Raw genomic sequence first — 25,139 nt, forward strand, 5'->3', positions numbered from 1 at the left:
CATCCTTTACAATCCCCGGCTAACCATGTTTTCTCAGTAAAAATATGGCAAATTAGGATTTTAATTAGTAGAAATCGGTAACTGTTGCCAAAAGTGCCAATTATCGCTAAAATCGCTGAAAAATCACCAATGGGGGGGGGGGGAATGGAGCGATATTGTAAATCGGTGGATTAAAATCAATTATACTAAAAAAAACGTTAATTACGACAAATATGCTGGATCACAATATTCATATTTGTATTCATAATTTTTTAAGTTGACAAAATTTTTATCCTTGATGTCAGTTAAGGATAAAAAATTCAAGTAGCCTTGAAAAAACGGGACATTTTGTGATAAAAAAATTGACGGCGAAAAATACGGGAACGACCCGGTAAAAATGAGTCATACGGTCACCCTACTCAATTCAAACCCCCCCGCCCCCCAGTTTTGCCTTCTATTTTGTATTATATGTTTTCTTCGGCGCGAAAAATATTTCATTGCGTAATAAACTACTAATTTTTTAAATCTGGGAATTGACATCTATATGCACTTCTAAAATCAGCGGTTGCGAAGATAGTCCCGTGGACAAACAATTCGAATCGACCTGTGTATATGCAAAATTATTTCTCATGTTTATGAATTCAGAAATAAAATTCTGAAAGATACGTTCTTTTTTTATAGCTTTCAAGGCTTTACAGGCCTACCAGAAGTCCCTGGCTAAAACCAGCGACAGCAACACGAATATCCAGAGCAGCAACGCCAACGCGACTCGACAGCAAATGCATATCGTGGAAAATCCAATAAATCAACACACCGTTCCCTGAACACACACATCCACAACCAATAAAAGTCGACGTCGTCGTTGTTGTTGTTGTACAGTAATTAAAGATGGCTGCCATCATAAATATACACAAACACACACAGATATATATATATAAATAATTAAAAATATTTCATTTAAAATTTTTGTTTTATTTTACCCATTAAGCAATATTCGCATGTAGATACATCGGCTCAAAACAAAAGAAAAAAAGAAGCAAGAACCTTCGAATTTTTTGCGTAAATGTTCTTATCGTGACCAAATAACTGCAGTGCCTACAAATCAATACGAAGAGGAATAGATGTGGACATGAATTCTATTTGTAAAAAAAAAAATACATGAGAGGTAAAAAACGGAAAGCAAAACTATATAGGAGAAAAATAATCGAGCATATTGCATTTTAGATTTAGTAAAAAGCCTAGAAGAGCAAAGCTATGTTTTTTATACATATTATGCATCATCGAATAGTTTAATTATTAATAAATAAAATGTAATGTTAGTGTTATTATCCAATTTAATAAAAAAAAAAACGAAAACATGAAGATTAATAAACATTATTAGATAATTGTATGTTGGGAGGGTGAATCCATGCACATATTAGTGTTGCAAAAGTTTATTCTCGTCACCGTTTTATATGGTGCTGAAGAAGTGTTTGTGCTTAAAATTTTTTATACGTACAGAAATATATAGTTTTTTTAAAAAAAAAAGAAATGCGGACATTTTTTTGTTGTTGATGATTTGCAATAATTATGATGACACTTGCACATATGGTGCATGTACTATTGCTTCGACAATTGCTAAAGATGCTCACGTCAAGTTGTGAAATCTATTTTTATCGATCATATTGAACAAGATGCGTAAAGAAATATTGTTACTGTTTTTTTTCTATTGTGTGTTGAGAATGTTTGAATTTTTTTGTTTTTGTTTTGCAGTTTGATATTGTGTGCATGTGTCAGATATGTTTGCTCAATCAATATTTCGGTGGTTAGCTCAATATTAATGTTTTTTCTCCCCGTATTTTTGATTAATAACAGGAGCTACTTTGCACCGTTTTTGAGAGTTTGTTAGGAGAAACCCATATGCTAGGTATAGCAAATATGTAAAATGATTTTTGGAAATGATATTTTCTAAGATGATGTAAGAAAACGGATCTGTTGCCATAAAAAACAATCACAATTTTTTTAAATCAATTTTTATTAAAATCGGTGCACAATATCCTACAGGAACGGTTTACTTAACACCCCACCTTGTGTATTGATTATTTTTTAGCAAGACAATGTTTTGAAGCACCGTTGTGACCCACCTGAAATTTATTGAGTTAACACATAGTTTTACAAGAAACTGACAGGAAATGGATTTTTTTTGGTCTTGAGAGGTCTTTTGGTTTGAGACAAGCAATATTTTCATTTTGAACGTAGTAAGACCATGACATTACCATCACAATTACTATCAAACATACAGTGTAATGATAAATAATGTGACGATATTATGGGTATGATTTTAACGACAATTAGCTTCTCCAGAAAATAAACAGCATTTACTTTCTAATTAATTGGTTTTTTTACAGAAATCTGCAACTTTTTCTTGCCAAAAATTCCAGGTGCAATCAGTTAGCACAGATATGCTTAGCAAACGATATCCGAAATAGCGGATGCATAACTAACTCAAACACATGAGTTGACCGATAATGCCTCCTGTCGGGCAAAAGCAAAACCGTTTGGAAATTTTCATCAGAATAAGCCGCTAGGCAACGATTAACCTTTTTCCAAGATTGGTGCAAAGTAGCCCCGGATTATGGTACATTGTTTCTTGTCGATGGTGTAAGAAATATAAGATAATTTTGGCTTTTATGGATTGTATGAGAGATATTATATATTAAACTATGTACTGTTTGGCTTTTTTTTAAATGCGTGTGTTAGTAGTTTTGCGCATGCACACAGCCTTCCGAAAGTCTGTACACAAACGGACGCCATTTTGAATCGTGGGCTAGAAATGCTTAAGAAAATAGAGATGGCCTACTATTTGCGAAATTTGGTTCTTTATCGCTTCCTGATCGTGAGAAATGTTACAGTGGTGCAGAGATTGATCACAATATTTGTTGTCAAATTTGTGGCCCAAATGCTGTAATAAATGATGGAAAAGGACAGTAAATTGCTGACTGTTTAAGGAAGGGCGAAAAACGTGAACGAACGACCCAGCTCGGTACGGGAATCTGTAATCTCTGATGATCTAGTCCAGTGGTTTCCAACCTTTCTTTCCTTCGAGTACGCGCTGGAAATGCGTAGAAGGCCTGCATACTACCCTTAGAAATTGCGTACCCTTAGAAATGCATAAATGGTGTGCTCTGGAGTAGGTGGGTTTTTGAACCCTTAGATGTGTTTCAAAAGCTTGCGTACGCTTAGAAATGCACAGAATGTGTGTATATTCCCATAGCTCTTTGAAAGGCCAAGTAGGGTCGTACGCCAATAAGTCCGTGGGAGGATTGTGTACCCTACAAATGAACAAGAGGCATTGAGCCGTTGGCGATTAAACTCTACCGATGTGACATTTCTAGTACTCAAGAAGCAAAACGGATTCAATCTCATAAGACACTGGCAGTTTGATTTGTTTTTTCTTTTTGTTTTGTTTTTGCAGAGAGAGGGAGAAAGAAAGAGTTTGTTTGTGCGCAAGTGACATCAGAAGACATTGCGCATGAGCAATGTTATGAAGGCACGTTATAAAAATGCCAAACAGTTTTTACTTGAGAAATAAACCTCGTCGAGAGTAAATATATAAAGCCGTGTTCCCAAGCATTTTAGTTCATCAAAACATATGGGAAATATTCAGTAAAAAATTTTCAATGGAATTCCCATTCGAGTTTAAGGGAAGCGTTTCTGTTATAGAGTGCATACAATCCACGCATGATAGGGAGCGTTCTGAAACTCATTTTTACATTGGAGAACCCCATCCCATTTTACATGGAAAAATAAAGCCCTTTGCTATTACGTGGAAGCTCTCCTTGATGATTGGATACGAAACACGTTACCACACCGCTCTTGTATCGGTTTTGGCTCGACTCTGTCTAAGAACTATTTTTGTTCATGACTAAAATACATCCGGATTCATCGGGGAAAAAAATTCATCTAGTTTCTATGATACTGCTGTGTGTTTGTATGGTATGTATTTTTTAAGAGAATCAATTTCGAAATGACAGAATTTTTAGTTTTGTGCAATTTCATGAGAAAATAAATATTGATTATTTTGTTTATTTCGTATATATTTTGTTACAAGAAAAAAGAAAGAAATATATATTTCTCTGTCCCTGTTTTTTATTACGAATAATTCTAAAATAATGTATGTTTCCTGTAATGCATGTTCATGTACCTATTGCTCTGGTATTGTCTTTTTGTACTTGAATGTATATTATCTCAGTATATTTTTTCATGTTTTATATCTTTCACCATGGAATGATTTCCTAATGCGATCCGATTGGTTTCTTCCCTCCCGGGATAAGTATGTGGTCGAGTAATCCACGGTTGTATTTGCCGCAATTGGTTTTTAAATATTCAAGATACTGAAATACTTGCTGAGATGTTTGCGTGGGTTATTCCATAAATAATGCACACTGCCGTGGATATAGTAATTTTCCTATAAAACCATTCTACACTTCGCGACATCATCACGGGCCTCCAGGAAAGCGATGTTCTGACACCAACACCTAGATGAAAGTTCAATTTATCAATTTGCATATTTACTTTCAAAAATGATAAGGCCGGTTATCACACTATGGGGTCCCGCAGCATGTTCGGTTGGGCCCACGCATTAAGAAGGCCCTGCATCTCGGCACGGCTCGGTTTTGGGAGATTTAGGCCTCCCTCCTCACACAGGGATACCGATGTTGCCCCGTTACCAGAAGACTCTAGTGTCCAGGCGACCTAACACTTGTATTTCTATGGTGCCATTCTGACTAGGATATTGGAGTATTTGTGACTAAGGGTGCGATTATAGTGCACGCGTGTTTCCGATACTGGAAACCCGCATGCGCACCCTTAGAGTACGACCTTCGCGACTGGTTCACTGACGACTTCGCGTGCTAGTCGGCTGGCTACTCCAACGTCACGTGATTACTAAAATATTTTTTATGTGTAGTGCGTTTTTTCACGTGTAGATGGCGCAATGATCTAAGGTTTTTTTCATGTAGACAACTGTTCATTGTTCTTGTGTCAAGCTGTCCCATCGTGTCCTTCGTCACTTTTTCGCAGTCTCTTGGTTTTTTAATGTTTTGCGTTAGCATTTTCCTGTGGGAAAACGTCCCAAAAAAATCCCAAGGGATCAGCACGATCTGTCCAGGGAATCTATTAGTGTTAATAGAGATCCATGCCCAAACCGGGATTCGAACCCAGACTTGCTCAGTCAGAAGCTAGCTCCTTAACCACTCAACTGCCAGGCGGCTGAAGAAAGCTTTTTCGGGGAGGAAAGAACCAGTGTTTCCACACAAAATGTTCCACTTCGAACAATAAGAAGGATTTATTGCTCTCTATCTGGATTTAGGGGCGTCGGAAGTGTTTCGAACCCGTGGGTAATCGTATTGAGTTTCATGTAGGAAGTTTTGATTTATGAATCAATTTTGGGGGAGCGGGTGCTCGAACCCGAAATTCCGTGGATACTCCGACGCCACTGTATGGCGAATGAGGCAACTCCTTACTCGTACTTAGCAAATCGATCGCAACTTTCCTCGAGCGCTGATGTGTATTGCCGTGCAGAACTACTGGCCCATCCGTTAGATCTATTTTTATGGGGGTTTTTTGCCACTGCAAATGCTGAAAGATATTTTGGTAATACGTTCTCGTCTCACTCATTCCGCATGAAACTAAATCTTTCCACTCGTCATAAGCAAAAATTTTACATTTACTTGACCTGTGCTCGTTGGAATTTTTTGGGTTGATGAACAAGATGACAAAATAGAAGAAAAAAATATGACAGATTTCACCATTTGTTTCAAGGCAATTTCATCTGCGGTTCAGTCTTTAACCCACGATTTCTTAACAGCAACAATTTGAGACACGAATGCTTGAAAGGGAAAGTATTCGAATGTATTTTTTCCATCTACACAGGGCAGAGATATCTCGTTCCTGTGCGTTGAGGGTGATTAAAAAAAAAAAATTCAACGTTTAATCCTTCTTTTAGTGCAGCTGTAATGTCAAAGTAATCTTTGATCCTCAACTGCTCAATAAAAAATGTCGTACATTAGAAAAATCCGAGGATGATGTCACTCCCCGCTATCCATACGAAGGTTTTTAACAGCTGGCTGCTGCGAAGATACATTTAGGAAAGAGAGAAAATTCCACTGTCCTAGCGGGGAATCGAACCCACGTCCTCTCTCTTGCTGGGAGAGCGCCTTAAACTAAAAAGGCAACGAATATCTCAATCTTTCCTAGGAGCTCGTGTGCACTGTTCATGGACGGTCGGACCTAATCCAAGCCAAAGCTCACAATTACCGACACATAAGCCGTCACCTGGTAGCAGTGTGAGCAATTGTGAGCTTTGGCCTGGATTAGGTCCAACCGTCCATGTACGGTCCCGTTCAGTGCACACGAGCTCCAAGGAAAGATTGAGATATTCGTTGCCTTTGTAATTTAGTGCGCTCCCCCGGCAAAGGAGAGGACGTAGGTTCAATTCCCCGCAAAGGCAGCAGAATTTTTTCCCCTAAATATATCTTCGCATAAGCCAGCTGTTAAAAATCTTCATTAGAAAAGTAACAGAAATTCGTGCTGTTTTCCGAAGTCGTCTTTAGAAGTTTACTCTTTGCTTATTTCTCATTAAAAAAAAAAAATCACTTTAATTGAAATTGTATCTTGCACTCTTCGGTGGCGCCATATCGTGCATTATTTTTGAAATGATCCTCGTATGCAGTATAATTTAGTCTCATGACAAAATGAATCGATGATGAATTGATCTTTGAGCGTACAAAAGAAAGGTCTTGTTGGTTTTCATAATAGCATTTATTTCTTTTTCCTCGTTATTCATACGCAGATAACGTGCGTATGCATGCATTACAATCAGCATTCTGATGGATATGCTTGTTGCTAGTGTATATGTTGAAAGTATGTTGCTGTTATATTATTGTTCATGCGCTCTAAAACGTTTTAAAAAAAGAAAAGAAAAACGAACAACGAATGGTAAAATATATAAGAAAAAGAAATATATACAACGAATTATTTTTTTACGAAAAAAAAAGATATTTTTTTACAAAAAAAATCATGGAAAAAAAATCCCAATTCAGATCCACTTTGAAAATATCTCATTATAAGCCTTCATTTAAAGGGGAATATTTCTGAGTCATAATTAAATATCCTTGTTATGGTAGGCTAATGAAAATGGAATTAACATTGTAAAAGCTGCGCCTTCCAAATTTATTTCTACTGTCTTTCATCTTAAGCTTAATAGGGTCCTACAATGGATCCTACATTGTATCCATAATTTCTATCATCGCCGGTCCTTTCCAGCAGCCCCATGGGCAATGTTGCCCACTTTATGAGACACTGCTGTCTAAACGATAAATAAGATATGAATATTGATCATGACATAAGTTGTACGTGATTCGAAGCTCTATTAATTGAAGAAATGCAAATTTTTATTCTTAGAGTATCGTTTCAAGTATGCAAGTGTTTTATGTACATTTAAGATATGAAAAGCAAGGTTCATCATTGTATACGTGTGTATATCTCATTATATGAGGGGAATAGAATTTAAATGATTCGACGCTGAATTTCAGATTATTGAGCGAAATGAACAAGTTTTATGAATGCATGGCAAAAAAAAAAAAACATATGAATTGTGTTATTCAAGTATTGGTGACAAGTCAGTTAAAATTTAAAAACTAATGGTGGAGAAAACGTCGTTTTAATTGGAGGTAGAAAATTATGATGTATACCGTATTTTATCAAATTCAAAGGGAGAACTTCCATGGGGTACATTTAAATGACACTAAGAAATATTTATTTCAACCAATCATTTGAAGCAATCACTACAACATACAAGAAAAATGCTTAAGAAATTTAATTCAAAACTTCATTTAGTTTTTTATCTTTGAGTAATATAAAATTCGGCATCTAAGCTCAACAGCAGACATTTAGCGAGAGATATTACGAGTTATGTACAATGCTTACTTTTTTGTTCTCCTCTTTTATATTATTCAAGCTAGCCATGCTATATGAAACGATGAGATGCTTCCATGTACTATAATGAAGAATATAGTGTATAGAGTTGTTCCGCCTTTATATAGAAAATGTAGAATTATATTCAAAAAAAAAAAATACAAACAAAAAAATGTAAATGTATATGATATAAAGTACATGAGTAAAGTATATCACCACACTATATTAACTGCTCTGATATACAACTGAGCTTGTTGTAAAGTTATATGCTATTAATTAAATATTATGAATTTGCTGAAATTTTCTTTCATGGTTTTGTTCTCTTTTAAACCGTTACAATCAGTGCTATGCTATGGAAGTTTTTGAATTGCTTTCTGTTTTGAGTAATTTGTGAAATAAGCATGGCTTTCAATATGACTTTATATGATGTGGGGGAAAAAACCTGATACTCAACCGGGAGAGCATTTTTGAGGGTGTGAGATGGAAAAAAAACTACACATTGGATTATTCACACACTGAAAAATTAAAATGATGATAAAAATTGAATTTTTCAATTCTTAAAAAAATATGAATTAATTTTCAAATTTTTTTTATATTGTGAATTAATTTTCAAAAAAAAGGAAGCCAAAATTAAATATAAGCCATAGCCAAAAAGACATTAAACACTAAATAAAAGAATTCATAGAAATTAATTATAGGACGATTACTGAAAAAGAACCTGAATTTTCCAACAGATAAAAAAACGTATTATCCAAGGGGGTGCGGGAAGGTAAGTCACATTGCTCTAATGGTGCAGGAAGGAAAAAAGGTAGCAGAGTTTTCTCAAACACTGTGAGTTAATTTATCGCTCTTATCAACTGGAGGGAGGGGGGGTGTCAAGAGAGAATTTCCCAATTCGAGTAGTGGAAAAAACTGGATACATAATTTGTGAATTCGAGAAATAATTTGCAGACTGGCAGTAGATCTCTTGGGGATGAGCTAGCTTGGCGGAGCAAAAGTTTTGCGTGACCAACACCATGGGTGGCCGTGATATGATTTATTTTTTGACTTTGTAATGTTTCTTTGATTTTTTGTGCTGCTAGAGCAGGCAGAGCCTTCAACATGATGCTTACATAACATGAAAATCCAAGCATTTACCACCTTCACTTCAAAATATGGGACACAGATAGCAGCACCAGCATGAACACGAAACAAGCCCAACTCTGACAACATAAAATACAAGACCACACATACCGGCATGTACCGATTCATTGGAAATTCTGCAGAAGGAAATGTGTACAATGTTCTAGTACGATGGCTAAGGCAGAAATAAAAACAAATACAGGGACAATATTAGGTATAATACTTAGATTGAATCATTGACCAGCGGTTGAATAGCACAGGTCTAAGGGATATAACACCTTTTTTTTAATGTACACAACTTGGTTAACTCGAGGGTAGTATACTACCCGTACCATGAGAATAGAATGCTCTCACTCCTCTTATAGAGACTGACTATAAGCCATCGTTTAATCTTGCACAAGTGACACGCCTCTACAGGAAGAAATAGATTTTTAAGTGGCCTTCCTTTGGTGAGAACTGGTTATTTAGATTGGAAAAGATCTGAGCTGGTCTCCAAACCATAAAACTGCTGAAAACTCACTCTATCTTCAAGAAGGTTCTTTATTAATTGGGCCATAGTATTTATTCCTGGTGCCAGGAACTGAAAAGAGTTTCAGAAACTCTAAAACACTGAAGCCAACAAGATATTCTAGGCTGGACAAATATGAGGCTACAGATCACAAGCTAAGTTTTTTCCTGAGAGTTATTTGCATCATGAGAAAACCCATACGTTGAAGTAAACTTGATTAAAAATAATGGAAGTTGGGTGCATATTAATTTGTTACTCATTCTTCTGAATATTAAACATTAATAAACCAATGGTACTCGAAACTTTAATATTTTGAATAATGTCGACTTCTGCGCACAGATGTGCAGTGACATGTTTGTCTCTTCTATGCTCAAAAGAAGCATGTCTAAAAATGACAAATTGCAAGGATGACTGAATCATAGAAAGCCTACCCAACTAAAAGAATTAATTAGCATGGTACACACTAATATGCAGAATAAAAGTACAGTAAAATTCTGATGCAACAAGAACAGCTTATAAAAGAACCAATGAGCTAATGTCGAAAATACTTACCACAAAGTCTGTAATGATTTTTCATGGTGTTGTGCGCCCTCATTATAACAGAACTTTGCTCTAGTTTTGCTTACAAGATAAATATAGTGCCGTACGACACTCACTCTCTTTCATTCACACCGTACGTAGTCTCGGTTCTACTGCCCCGTAGAGATAATTTACCACAATTTTACCTCAAAAGATGTTAATTGTGTCCAAGTTAATTAACCCCCCCCCCCCAATGGCGAACCTTTGTAAGTTTAGTGCATGCATGTATTTGAGTGCTGCCATCCATTTTCTTAAGATGAAACTGGCACAAATGGATTTTATGATGTATGTCATTAACATATGTTGTCAGCTTGGTGCTTGTTTTGTGTTCTTGCTAGTGCTACCATCCACCTTCCATATAGTGAAATGAAAATGGTAAATTCTTGAATTTTCATATTATGAAAGTATGTTATAGGGGGGTCTGCCTGTTCACTAAACCACACATGCACCTCATCAATGTTCCTCTGCGGAACTTCTAACAAATTGGTGCATGTCGGAAAGTAAGTGTCTGGGTTATGAACCTGATGACAACAATCACTGCAGGCTTCCATTTTTCAAAGCCCCGGGGCTTTCATATTTTCAATGAGCTTGTCCTTGTATGGTTCAATCTTGTAAGTTTGAACACTTAGGGGCACTGGAAGTATTTCAGACCTGTGGGTGATCGACTTGAGACTGATGTAGAAAATTTAGATTTCTTAATTAATTCTAGAGGTGCTTGGGCCCATGCCACAAAACACTGTGGGTGCTCGGCTGCAATGCCACTGTGAATGTCTGCTCGAAAATTTAAGAATTTCTAGCAAAAAAATATTTCAAACTTTTAACTTGGATTACTCATAAATCAAGATGTTCACGAACAATCATAACTCGAGAGGTACAGATATCTATTATAAGACATAACGACAGTGATGCAATATTTAAACAATAATTTATTTCAAAGTAAATATAATCTTAGCAAAAAATGGAGCACAGCAACAGCGTAAATACATATCAACGGACAAACATGTAAAAAAAAGTAGATTCTTGAATTAATAATTCAAAAAAAAAAGTATAAATAAATTTTTGTTCGATAAGACTCAATTACAATACAGGAACGCTGACAGATATATATGTTACGTGTATATAGATATAATATATATATATATGTATAAAGCCATAACAATAATTTACACAAATCTGACTCAGATCTATCTTATTACTTGAACAAGATTTGATCCAATAATATTCAACACTAAAGTAGATTTATACAAGTCCAGAGACTTTTAACGGTAAAATGTATATATACATACACACACACACGCTCACGATTCCCATTGAGTAACATGAGTATACACTTCCGTATCAATTCAATTAAGCCCGAGGTTGTATTCCATTTCTCTTGAAAATTTTGTATATTTTAAAATTTAGAAAAGATCTTTTATGCTTTTATACAGCTCACTGATTTATTATTAAGTTATGATAGAATAGTAGCACGCAGGCATACCTGCCTCTTACTGTGATTCTATCATTTTTATACAGTGTGAGCATAGAAATGATAGAGACACAAAGAGTTTACACAAACTTTATGAGTGTAACAGAGGGTGTTACATTATACACGGCATTTATGAACTTTTTTGAGAAAATTAGAGGGGGAGGGGGATGAGAGTGCCTATCAAGACGAACAATATTTACAATGAAGCCTATGGTCGCAATCCACCCAGTGTCTCAAAACATTAAAACTCGGTAACATGTCCAACAAGCACAAGTCATTGATCATTTTTGTCATACAACATTCATTTTCTGCATGCGAGGGCTAATTAGACCCCGGGACCTACAATTTATTGCCAATTCCGAATAACAGGCTTGTTTTTTGTACTCATCGAGAGGTTGGTGCGCTAACCCCTCAATGGGGACTCCCTGCGGTAGCAATCTTTTGCTGTGGTCATGCCGCATTTCTATCGTATCCCTGTGTCAGGAACGTTTTCTGACAAGGAAGAACCGGGTATCGAACTCATGACAACTCTAAACATCCTTTGGTACGAGTATCTTAGGTGAGTATCTTATCGACTGGGTTAACGCGCCCAACAAGCACAAGTCCTCACCTCTGAAGAACTGTTGCAGTCTGTTTTGCTTATCACACAGGACATGTGATTTTTGCATGATGGAGTCCCAGCACACTTTAGCATTGCTGCCCAACATGTCCTGAACACCAGATATTTCGGATGGTGGTCTCCATGCTTACTGAACCTAAATTCACTGGACTTCTTGTGGGGGTACATGAAAGCATTGGTATACGACACATCTGCATTTTCTGTGGAAGATCTCGCCATAATCCCTGTTGAAGCAGACAAGATAAATATGACAACAGGAGTCTGGGGGGGGGGGGTGCCAGTCTTTCATTTGCTGATGTAAACTGTACAATAACACCCTTGGATATCATTTTGAACATCTCCTTTGAATCTTTTGCTGATCTGCACAGGATTGTGAAACTTATGATTTTATTATGTCTTTTTTTCTCACTGTTGAAACATCAAGGTGGACAATATTTACTTTATGCTTTTCTGACACTGAGTGGATTGCAACCATAGGTTCATTGTAAATATTGTCTGTCTTGATGGGTGTGTACTATTGCTCTTCAATTTTTTCCCAGCAGTTTACAAACACCCTGAATAATGCAGGCAGTATTTTCAGTTCCATAGAACAATTTCTTCTTGGAATCTGTTCTGTCCCCCTATGTCTGTGATTCCATAATTTGCGCACACTGCCTATGCCCCTTGAAAGGAGCATATGTGTTACATGAGTAGAGGGAAAAAAAGAACGTGATCACAAGCACATGATAATTTTGAATATATTTGCCAATCCATGCATTATGTATTGCTGCTGATCAGAGGTGTTGGAAGTGCTTCAAACCTGTGGTTGCTCATCTTTAGTTTCATGTGTATCAGATTTTTATTTCTGAATTAAATCTGGGAGTGTTTGGATCCATGATAAAAATAACTGTCGAGCACTCGTGGCTCAGATGCCACTGCTGCTGATAGAGTAGTTGTTCTTCATTGTCCACTTGGAACTAAACTACCATCTTGATTCACCAAACCTCTGTCAAGCAAAGCTCTTTAAGACTGACAAGTTCCAATAAAAAACTTCAGGTCAGAGAAATGTGATGTTAATGTGGAAATAGCAGTAATTAAAAGGCTCAAAAATGGATAATCTATCAAGAATCTTGGTTTAATACTGTCTTGGAGAAACAATGGCTGGAGACTGGAACTGATAACTAGTGGACATTGACAAAAGGGTTTTTGCTAAGATCTACTTAAAAAAAACTTTAAAGTGTAACTTCAAAGTAACTTTAAGTGCATAAAGTAATAAGTTGTGAAGTTATTAAATTAAGTTAAGAAGTAATATTCGAAAAAGAGCTTCATGAAACAGTTTTTGTTTGATTCAGGAAGCAATGTGACCAAGGAGCTCCTATCTTTGGTGCTATTTTGAAAAGAAGTCAATGATTTTCTATAAAAGGAGTGACTTGCCTTGATAGTGACGAGTCACACCAAATCAGGGCTGGCTCATCACACCTGAGAAATAGATTCAAGAGCTGAATATGAAATGAGAAAAACGATCATCAGACAAAATAAATCTGTGATACACAAACTTTAATTTTTTTACATTTTTAAGAACTGCCTCAATTGAATGAGGTTATTGGTTTCTGAGGTGCATCAGCACCAACTCTTCTTGATAAATTGAGATTTTACTGTACTTATAATTGTATTTGCATAATGCAAACTATTTTGTCAAATAATCTCATGTTACACAAGATTTTGCTCATTCTTTCCAGTTTGTTCCTACATTTGTAGCACCCTACGGTGGCGTCATCAGCCACGTCCAAGATTTTTTTCGAACCACCCTGTACATTTTGTGGGAATCCTCATTCAATAAAATCCAAATATTTTTAAAATAACAAAACTATGAGGTTTGAAGTAATTCAAATCATTGCATAAAATCTTAAACATTATTATTGATTTGATTTAAATCTTAAACATTACTGTCGGTTCTGTTTGATTTACAAATTCAATCTATTTCCCATAATTTCCTATATATGATCAGGTTCTTAAAGTCATTGTTCAATAAACAAGAGTTTTTCAGGCTAAAAGGCTGTCATGGATTTGAGTACTCTTTGAATGTTTCTCAAAATGGCTGCCATGGTCAGGAAAACTCAAGCTTTGTAATAAGGGAAGAACGATACATATCTCAAGACATGTAAATATCTTTTAATAATTATAACCACTGCTGTATGAGAAATGTCATGACACAGTCCGTGATTGAAATATTAATATCTACCAACAATGATTTAAAAAAAACCAATTTGATCCTTCTCTCGAAGAAAAGATAAAAATTTACAGTGATCATACTTGGACAATGAAGAAAACATTGAGTGTAACAGGGAAAACACAAATATATTTCTAATAATTATAAAACAAATGACAGCACTTAAATCGGGGTTTCTCATAAAAACTTATCTCCTCGAGAAAACATTCACAACACGCAATAGAGCAGCATATTTTCCTATGTTGAGATGAGATCACTTTTCAGTGTTTGACAGCAAAAGACACTTCAAAATAGAAAGGTAAAAGTGTATAATTTTGATATAAAATAACTGCCTTCAATATATATCAAGCTCTCACATGGACATGCTTTTTACTTTTTCTTACATTGATTCAATATGGAAATCAACTCAAAAATGTATATAAAGAATTTACCAATATCTTCAGCACACATAGTAATAGTTATATTGCACCATAATAATGTTTCCTCATGTAAATAAAAATTATCTTGACACATTTAAAAATACGTACAAAGGCATTGCAATGAAAAAAAAAATTCATGTAGTGATACAATAGACAAATTTAACTTGAAATCACATACGAAAATATGTGCAATAACTATAAAAACAAATTTGCAGATCCATTCAACAACTCATTTCGACCATGAAAAAAAAACAACTATGAGATATTAGTGAAACATGAATAAATAGTTTCCCTTGGCACTTCTCATTACTGATTCCAACAACTATACAACTCATAAAACTCTGAGGAACATCATACATGAATAATCAGAGACAGATAACATATAGGTATACAGACATGTTGGTAGTTTCCACTTTTTATTAACTAAAGCAACTTGAATAATCACACAGACAAAAAAAATAAAAAATTGTATCCAAATAAAGTCAGTCAGCAAAACTGTCATGCTGTTTGGCAACATTAATGAACAAAAATCATTTGAAAAAAAAAGAGGAAAATTTTATCTTTTACTTGCCCGCCAAATAAAATATTTCATAGTGATTTGGTGCAATGGTAATATGCAGCATGAATTCTGTGTTTCAGATATACACTGCCTGACAGAAAAGATGCCACACCATGAAGAAGCAATCGTTTGCAATGGTGATGCAGCTCAGTTACATGAAGTGCCAAATGGGAATGTTTAGTATTCAGCCACAAACTTCACTTGTGCCACACAAATGAAGAATTTGTGAGCGTGTAGAGGTGAGATACATGGCCACAGGGTATGGATGAATCCACAATTTCTAAGTGACACATGAGTTGTTAAAGTGGAAATAATGATTTGGAATCGCATTAGTGCTAACAGCTATTCATCCGTAGTGTCATATTTCTGGCACGTTAAAAGATGATGCATTGTTGACGTAATGCAGTCTCATCTTCAGTTTTTTTCCGAGCATCTCAAATACCACTTTCACAGAGATAATACCAGATCACACACTGCTCGGCACACCCTGAATGCATAGTAAGGTGTGCAAACACACGCTTCAAGCCATTTCCAGAACTCTAGCCAATCAAGTATTTGTGTAGGGCATGATTGGGCATTGGTCGAATACTTCCAATCCTCCACAAGATGAAGATGAACTTTGAGGCCACATCAACCACACATGTAGTGAATGATAATATAGGATACGATTCAGACCCTCATTGGTTCGATGTAACATTGTGTTCAATAATTTATTGCTGGAAAAGAGGCAGTAATATCTTAGTAATGGCCTGTATATCTAAGTGTCTTATTGTCATACTTTGGAAATTAAAATACCTGTCAGGTGCTTGATTATCTACCCACACACAGAGATTGGTCTGTTTTCAATCATGTCTTTATGGTATGGCATTTTCGCTGTCAGGCAATGCATATGGACAATAAACAATTTAATTTGAAATTGATAAGACTAAAAGAGTTTCTGATCAACCTAGAGAAAAGACTTTTGATAACAAAACTCATCAATGTGCTGAAACTAAATATTGTAATACATTACCAATGGTAAAAATACATTTTTACGGTGATGTATGTAGGCCCCCTGCTTCTCATAGGTTCGGGCATTGGGCAAACAGGATTTTCTGGGGCCACTTTAGGGAAGAGAGAGGCATGGAGGGCATATGCCCCCCAATGACCAAAAATTAAAAATATTTGTTAATATTTTTGAAAATTATAAAATTTTGAATATTATAAAAAATTAAAACATTGAAAGATGTCATTTTTGGCATCTGAATGTGTCTTGAAAATTCGTGGGCTACAGGTAAGTGTCCTGTTTGCCTATGCGAGAAACAGTATGTTTACGAAATGTAAATTAAATGCATAAAATTTGTATTACTAATTACTATTACTCTGATCGCAATTTTACATTTTATATTTTTCATAGCATGAAAATAACTTGAATCAGGCCTTGATTTGATTTTTGAGCTATCAGTTTTGCCAAAAAGACTATGAAACGGCACCATATACATTCTTATACAGAATATATTTTGAATTCCACAACGTTAATGCCATTGGGAACTCGCATGTGAATGTAATTACTAAAATAAACAACAAGTACATTTAAATTAACCATTCAACATGAGAATGTCCTTAAAGAGTTATTTGAGATATACTATCACCTAAGCCACAGAAAAAAAAGCACTTTACATGTGTTTGGTGGAAAAACTGCATATGCACAGTAACATCAAAACAAACAAATTTACCTTACACGGTGAAAAACATCAACTTTACATTTTCATAAATTCAATAATAATGACTCGAATGAAACAATTTAAAAAAATGAGATAAACATAAATCTTTGACTAGCTACTTCCACCTCTTAATGAGGTCAGGATGATATCCTCAGTCATATGCGGCCTTGGGGTGGCACACGAACGCAGAATCGTTAGAAACACACAGCATATGGTGCTGAGGTAACCAAACACCTGTAAGCATAGTATATAAAATAACAAATAAGAAAGCATCTTAAATAAAAACTGTATCTAAGAGTAAATTTAATGTTTCTAGGTTGAAAATCTAATTTTAATTCAAAGTTTAGAGAAATCGATTAACATTCTGATAGTATCGCTCATTACAATACAGTTACCTTTGCTAGCAAAAGATAATTTGTTCAGCAATCACATTCATTAGCCGAAATGCGATTTTCTACAGGTTTTGATGGAAATTCATTTAATTTGTTCCAGGTATTTAAAAACAAAAAAATTTAGGCCAAAAATTTAAAAATAGGTTTTATAAAACACTCAAAAAGCACTGTAAAAAAAAAGACAAAAACTGATGGAGGTTAAAACACTGATAGGCACAATTAGATGTATCGAGAATTTACAAGATGTGAACCGCAGTTAATCAAAATGAATAACTTTGCCCGAAACTATAGAAGACCAAAATTATTGACAATGTGATGTAATAAATAACTATTTACAAAACACAAAATGTTTTTAAATATGGTCATTTATCCAAAATGCTCTGTATAGAAAATGAATTATAAGCCATCTAATCGCTTTTTTCAAAAATTAAGTTTTAATAAACAAACTTTTAATAAAAATGTTAATGAAATTTGAATCAAATTGATCGAGTTGATTAACTCAAATAAAATTTTTAACTGTGATTAACAATTTATCGATTCACCAACCCGTTTAATTGATTAATCAGACCAGCCTTAATGTAAACCAATCGGGTTTGGAGCGAAATTTCAGAGCACAATGCAGTTGTGTTAGGTTAGCATGTGCATATATCATCAACAATTACTATCATAGCGGATATTGATTTGTGACTAACACTCACCGCAGCCAATGTCATTTGAACTTTGGTCCACTCACTCAAAGGAGGCTCAGAATGATGGTACTCCTGCTGAGCATGAAGCAACATCGATGATGCGAAGATGTACAAAGTGCTCAAGCTAGCATGTATTGCTGCATCCTGTTCAACACCAGGAGAGAAAAAAACCCCTTATATTCAAATAAACAAGCATTGCAGTTTCGAATTCATTTCAGCCTTTAGAGTTTTGTATTTCAGTATCAAGATACAAATATTTGTAGGCTGGCTAGTTCCAGAAAACTTAAAAGCTATAAATATATTAATGTTATTTTATACGAGAATCATTTTATATTAAATGCCAATATTTTTCAACTATCCCAAAAATTGAAATAATGAATACTAACACTTAAAAATACATTGAGGAAGGTTTCACATAATTATCAATACAAGAGCTTGAAAAATCGGAAAAAAATAAAATAAGCACTACCAAAAAATTTCTTGCGAATCTGGGGGGGGTTTGAACATAGATACATAAATTACTGAACTGATGCCGTCCAAAGTAGTTCAATGATGTCGCAGATCTTCAAGCTAGCTGTGCAGAGGCCATGCAGCTACAGCATTTGGTGGAGTGGGGATTGATATTTTCTTCTCAAAAACTGACCCCCCCCCCCTCAAATTAATGAACAAATTTTTCTACAAAAAAAAACTATGCTTATACACGAGTATATACAGTATTTTTTGATTATGAAATTAAAATTTTTGCCAATTACTGTTATAATTTTATGCTATAGCCAAAAAAAAAAAAAAAAAAAAAAAGCCAATCTTACTAATTTAAGATACAATCAAATTTTCTTTTCAAACAATTAACTAAGAAATTGCAAGTTCCGAGAACAAAATCCACAGCCGTTATCTCTTCAATTCATGAACTTTCAAAATCAAAACTTAATGTTTGGTTATATTTTTACCATGGTAATTTAGAATTCTTTTGACTAAATTTTTATTACAAAATATATTATGACATTTCTACGATTTTCACTAAAGAATTTTTTTCTGCTAATCAAGGAAAATAACTGATTACTGAGTACAATTGTAGCTAATCAGCTACAAGATTCATGCATATTCACAAATGTATGAGCAGCGAATACTCAAAATTTAAAAGGAATTGAAAATAAACTAACAGTGATATTCCAATGCATGGGGAAACTTTCAATGAGTGAAGTGATTGATATGAAAAACAGCAATGACGTGACCAAGATGGAAAAGACAGTGACAAAAATATGAGCTCTGATGTAAGCCGATACGGGGAGTTCCAAAACATCTATTTCAGCAGTGCCAGCACTAGCGAGACATGTTAGACTCAAACCTGAACAGCCCTGCAACAGAAATAATTGATCAATTATAAAAATTGTATCATTCACGTTTCACTATAAAATGTTTATTTGGTAAGGTAAAGTGTAAAAAAAAAACGTGGCCTACTGTCGATGCTCATTACAATGACCCCATCGTTCCAAAGAAAATTGACATTATATTAGGTGGTCTTTATGTCCTCAAAAAAAGAAAACAAAAAACGTATGGGAGAGGCATTATATTAAAACATTTTGGACTTATCCGATCACTTATTATAATGGAATGGTCACTATAAGGTGGGGGTCGTTATAATGAGATCATACATGCACCTTGTCCATATTCCTCTGCGGAATTTCTAACAAATTGGTACATGTTGGAATGCGTGTGTACCTGTTATGAATCTGACGTGAAGTTTGTTTCTGTGTAATGCTTGTTATGGGTGGTTCTTATATCAGTTTTTCTAACTATGATTAAAATTTTAAGGTTTAAGCATTGAATAATTGTATTATTGTAGGCCTGTTTCTCTCCGACTTTTTAAAGGGGAGATAGATCAGCATTCGCACCTTGAAGTTAAGAACCACAGAAAACCAACTTTAGAGGACCACTATTGTGACAAACAGTGGGAGTTAAACCCGGCTTCACGGCTGTCTTAAGAGCATCATGGGCCCCCCGGGCCAAGGGACTTTTGAAAGGACCTGTCTGGCAAATTCTCAAAAAATTCAACCACTAATTTTTCTGAGGGCCTTTTCTCTTGAGGTGGGCCCATGCGTTAAGACGTCACTGCCCGGCTCCTCTAAGGAGCACTAGCTATATAACCAACTATGAGAAAGCACAATCAGTTACGAAACTTATGGAAATGAACAGCAATCTCTGCAACAAAATTATCAAACTCATGAATCTCGCAGCTAATGATAAGAAATACAATAGATCAGATACTATGTGAAGAATAATTTAAAAAAAAAAGTCCCTTTTTCCTCTGAGGGGAATTAAGAACCACCAACCTCTTACTGTCCAGGCGAATGCTCTACCATTAAGCTGCAGCATACAGACATTTTATAACCTTAGAACACTATGTTCTTTAAGCTGAATGGGACTGTTGTAGTGAGAGGTTGGTGGTTCGATTTCCCTCATAAGAATGTATTTAAATTAAAAAATTATCTTTGCTTGGTGTTGGTATTCAATCAATTGTACTTCGAGTAATCCATCCAGTTTTTATTTGAATTGATACATAGTTGTTTTATGAATGACTGATAATTTATAATAGTGCAATCATTATTCTTCTCTTACTTTGCAAAATAGATGGCAGCACCCACAGCCCCCCCCCCCCACAAGGGTGGGCTGACAGGGCTCTAACTCAGGGGCCCTGGGATGATTTCCATCTTTTTTTTTGTTTTTTCATGCTATAAATTCATCATAAAGGGGCCTAAGTAAGTCTGGTCTGGGGGTCTGCAAAATATCTCAGCCTAGAGGCTGAGGATGTGGGGGCCATGGCAACACTAAAATCCATTCACAACACTACATAGACCAATACACGCACATTTTTCTGGCACAACCAACTCATTTTGGTAGTAAATTGCCCATGGCAAGAGCAGAATTGGGTTCGGATTGAAAGTTATAACAGTGAATCTTAACTTTTATATTTTCAGTTTTTCTCAAAAGAATATTTGTGAGGTGCTTATGGCATTGAATTTACTGTCGACTGTTTCTAAGAGAGATACTAAGATACTTGTATTTTGAGGCCTTTGGGACATTTAAAAAATACCAGTACCACTTATGACTTTACAATGATTTAGCAAGGGAAAAAGATGGTCAAATCTATTGTTCTATTACTTTGGTTCCCCCTCTTTCCCGAATGAAATTTCTGGCTACGCCCCTGAATCTATACCATTATAAGTTGTCAACAGCTGTGATTTGGTTCCATGATATCTGACAGCCACAATCCCTATTTTGTTATTTCTAGTTTTTGTCTCTGTGCTTCAAATTGACTCAAAATCTGTAATCAAGATTTGACAATTTCAAGGCTGCCAATAGAGACTGAAAAATTAGTGTTGGCGATGGACACTTTTCATGAGTAATCAATGAATACGAGTCTAACACAAAATTAGGTCCAGAGATTAGGTGAGCATGTTTGTCTACATAAAATAGGGTCATTAAGTCTCAGAAAAAAATAGAAGAAAAAGTTTTAGACCTCCAGGAAAAAAAAAAGCTTTTTAAGCAATCCGAGAGATGCCAAAATTTCTTTGATTCATCAAGTGCTCTATTATACAATTGGGTTGGCTTATAACAAAAACGGATATTAGAATTTTTGTATATTAAGAAGTTTTTCCATTTCCCATGAATTTCGTATAGCTTATCTTGTCTTCTGTAACAGTATTGATGTAATGAAGTTCACACATAAACAATTTCACTGTTTTTTCCAACTTTATTATAAGCAGGTTTGACTATGAATAAGAAAATTGTTTTTATTCAGTTTATATAGTGTGTTTATATCTTTAATGGTAATAACAAGTTTTGGTGAAATTTATTGTAAAAAATTATTGCATAGGCAGTTGTTAAGATTGTGGAAATGGTATTGTAAAGTACAACTTGTAATCATATTTGGTTCACCCCCTTTTGTGTGTGTGTGATTTTTATAACTGACGATTTACCCTCATTAAAACAGCGTTTCAGTTTGCTGATTTGTACCCAAAATTTGGGATAGATGAGAATCGTATTATACAGCCATTCCGCTCCCAGTTCAAGATAAAACAACTCCAACACTTTCCGTTTTTATTGTTATGAGCTGACCCTTTTCTACCACTTTTTTTTGAAACCGTAGATTACACAATACAAACAGTTATTGAATTGCTGTCATTTTAATGATGGCAAATTAGTTAACTTTATCACAATCCCCAAAGCAGAATGTTTTACATTGTTCTGCAATGAGCTCTTTGGCTGGAAATGTTCTGCGGTAAAAATTTCCAGAACAGTGTTTTCTATATACTTTTTTTAAAATTCTCCCAGATTGTCCTGCAATGGACGTAGCTGATTTTGGTATTTTCTACTTTGGGGATCACAATATATAATCTCTGACAAAAATGCATCATCAAATTCATACCTAAAGGCTTGTTTACATGAGTTAAGGATAAAGTAGTTAACCAAATTTCAAGCCAAGTAGTTTGGAGTATATGCCAATACTAATTGACACAACATTCAGTTACACAGGTTTAGCTGATAAGGGATTTAAAGGTTGAGTAAAACAGAGCCATCTACTTTATTTGATTAAGTAGGTACTATGAGCATACACCAGTGGGAGCGACATCATTTTCCAATGAGCATTCACTATTTGATTACTTATATTGGGACAGGTTTTAAAGCACGACGTAAAATTCAGTTAACCACTTGATCACTTAACTCGTGTAAACAGGCCTTATGATTGCGGTACGATATATATGGATAACCCATTTCCCCTTTTCTCACCAAATATAACACATATGCATACATTCATTAGCATATTCTGTTTACATGAACACAGCAAGAGTTCTGGGCATTTCAATTATGTGGCCAGATGGTAGTGTAGGCTACCCAACATAGGCCCAGAACCATGGAGTACGCCTACTGGTAGAGCAAGGTGTAGCAATCCCTCGGGTTTTTTTGAAGTAATTAGAATCCCACAGCACGGGCCTCATAGGGTTCTGCTCACTGCCTGCAGAGCTGGAAGCCCTACCAATTTCATTATCCGTGGCAGTGTTCCCATTGGTCAAATCTTCATAACTCCTCAAGGGAGATGTTTCTCAGGGTAGGGGGATAATTCGATGAAATGCAGTTTGTAGGAGCATTTCTGGGCCAATAGCGAAGCTATATGGCCAAACGTGTTAAATTTCATCACAATATGAAGCCCTGCCAAACTCGCATCACCCAAATTTATACTTAATCTTGAGGCACAATGTGGAGAGATAACCCCAACTCCTCTATTTCTTTCACCAAATACAGCATATTCACAAGTATTCATTAGCATATTTTTATTTGTATCAATGCATCAAGAGTTCTGTGCATCTCAACTATACAGCCAGATGGTAGTGTAGGCTACCCCTCCCCGCATATGCCTCGAGCCAAGGAATATGCCTACCAGTAGGGCGAGGCGTAGCAATCCCTCGGGCTTCTTGAAATAATTGGAGTCCCACTCGAGCCAAAGCACGGGTCTCATGGGGCTCTGCTCGCTGCTTGCAGAGCTCGAAGCCCTACCGACTTCATTATCCGCGGCAGTGTCCATATTGGTCGAGTCTCTTAACTCCTCGAGTTCATCGAGGGAGATGTTTCTTAGGGTGGATTCCTCGACGAAATGCTGTTTGTAGGAGCATTTCCGGGCCGATGCCGAAGATATCTGGCCGCCGCCGCTATCGTTGGCTCCGTCGGACGTGCAATGTGTGACGGCGATCACGCTCATCTCGTTACCAGAGGAGCATTTGCCGGTCTCCTCATCCGACTCCCAGCACGTGGCACTTCCGAGATCTATTTTATCCATCTTTTCCCTCAAAAAAAAAAGATGCAAATAAATGCTCTCGATTACACTTTTCACGCGATCAACATATTTAGATACGCTAATAACAAACAGTGCTACCAGCAATTAGTTTAGCGAAAACAAAAGTTTAAGATAGCTAGGCTTTATTACTTCCTCATACAAAGAGTTCATTGGAAATAGTATGACTATGTGTCCGGTATTTTTGAGTAAATTTCATTCATCCCACTGTTTTGCTAATAGTATTTTGCGTATTTTCAACAAAACCAACTTGAATTTTTATTCTTCATTGTAATCAACTCAATATTATTATATTACACAGTACTTGGAAAATCATGGTCCTCGATATGGAAAATAAAGACATCGCTAATCACCGCCAGAAAAATTGCCAAAAGTGAAAAAAACTTGCCAATTTTCACTTACTGAAATCACAGAGGAAAGAATAAAGCCGGGTTTTTCTAGGAAAAGGTTTGTTGCGCAGCGTGAACCGAATTAGACTATTTTGCTCTGACAGAAACGTGTTACATAATCACGCTACGCGTTTGTGTTTTCCTAGCGAGGCGCATCAGATCAGGGCGGCTATATAAAGTATATGGCTTTGGCATCAGCTACTCTGTCGTCTGCATGCTCCGGTTTGAAGGGAAGGGAAAGAAAACACGCAAGTAGTGAAGAGAATATCGGCAAAACCACGGCGCACGACGCATTTGACTCCTCCAGAAGCAGTCGGCCAATCACGCCCGACGTAAAGCGCTGTCGTCAGGCGTATTGTGCTCTGTAGGAAAACAGTCATGCTGCTTTTCTTATTGGTGAGTGGACGGCGTGTCGCACCGTCCACTCACTAGTGCAGGTTTTGCTTCGTAGGTTTCGCGTGTTCCTGGGGCGCGTTTTGCCGATTTTCTCTTCACCCTTGTGTGTTTTCTTTCCCTTCCTTTCAAATCGGAGCATGCAGACGACAGAGTAGCTGATGCCAGGGCCATATACTATAATATACCCGTCCTGATCTGATGCGCCCCGCTAGGTAAACACAAACGCGTAGCGTGATTATGTAACACGTTGCTGCCGACGCGAAATTATACTGTTCGGTTCGCGCGGCGCAAAACACCTATTTCT

At 36.0% G+C, this 25,139-nt stretch overlaps 2 protein-coding genes across 2 annotated transcripts in view; one reads left to right on the plus strand and one right to left on the minus strand.

Moving 5' to 3' along the window:
- The window catches only part of LOC149064404 (protein NDRG3-like), a 30,599-nt gene extending 22,179 nt beyond the window's left edge, over nt 1–8,420 (plus strand). The window contains exon 13 of the mRNA XM_089255426.1: nt 661–8,420. Within this exon, the coding sequence (XP_089111552.1) occupies nt 661–803 (143 nt within the window). The 3' untranslated portion in view covers nt 804–8,420. The remainder of the gene's footprint in view (nt 1–660) is intronic.
- A 6,843-nt stretch (nt 8,421–15,263) lies between these two features.
- LOC149064405 (uncharacterized) lies at nt 15,264–24,153 on the minus strand. Its single transcript, XM_089254759.1, has 4 exons — nt 23,640–24,153; nt 19,363–19,557; nt 18,212–18,346; nt 15,264–17,355 (listed from the first exon to the last, which is right to left on the minus strand). The coding sequence occupies exons 1-4, from the start codon at nt 24,033–24,035 to the stop codon at nt 17,233–17,235; spliced, it is 849 nt and encodes a 282-aa protein (XP_089110885.1). The 5' UTR covers nt 24,036–24,153; the 3' UTR covers nt 15,264–17,232.
- Nucleotides 24,154–25,139: the final 986 nt, after the last annotated feature.

This window comes from Pholcus phalangioides, unplaced genomic scaffold, assembly GCF_987345545.1.
Source record: "Pholcus phalangioides strain wild (caught in Gottingen) unplaced genomic scaffold, Ppha-v1.0 ptg000042l_1, whole genome shotgun sequence".
NCBI lineage: Eukaryota > Metazoa > Arthropoda > Arachnida > Araneae > Pholcidae > Pholcus > Pholcus phalangioides.

Coding starts and splice junctions, on each gene's coding strand:
- LOC149064405 (XM_089254759.1), bottom strand. CDS start 24,035: ATGGATAAAATAGATCTCGGAAGTGCCACGTGCTGGGAGTCGGATGAG. Junction 19,558..23,639: donor TGCTACGCCTCGCCCTACTG/GTAGGCATATTC, acceptor TTTCTGTTGCAG/GGCTGTTCAGGTTTGAGTCT. Junction 18,347..19,362: donor CCATGCATTGGAATATCACT/GTTAGTTTATTT, acceptor GGTGTTGAACAG/GATGCAGCAATACATGCTAG.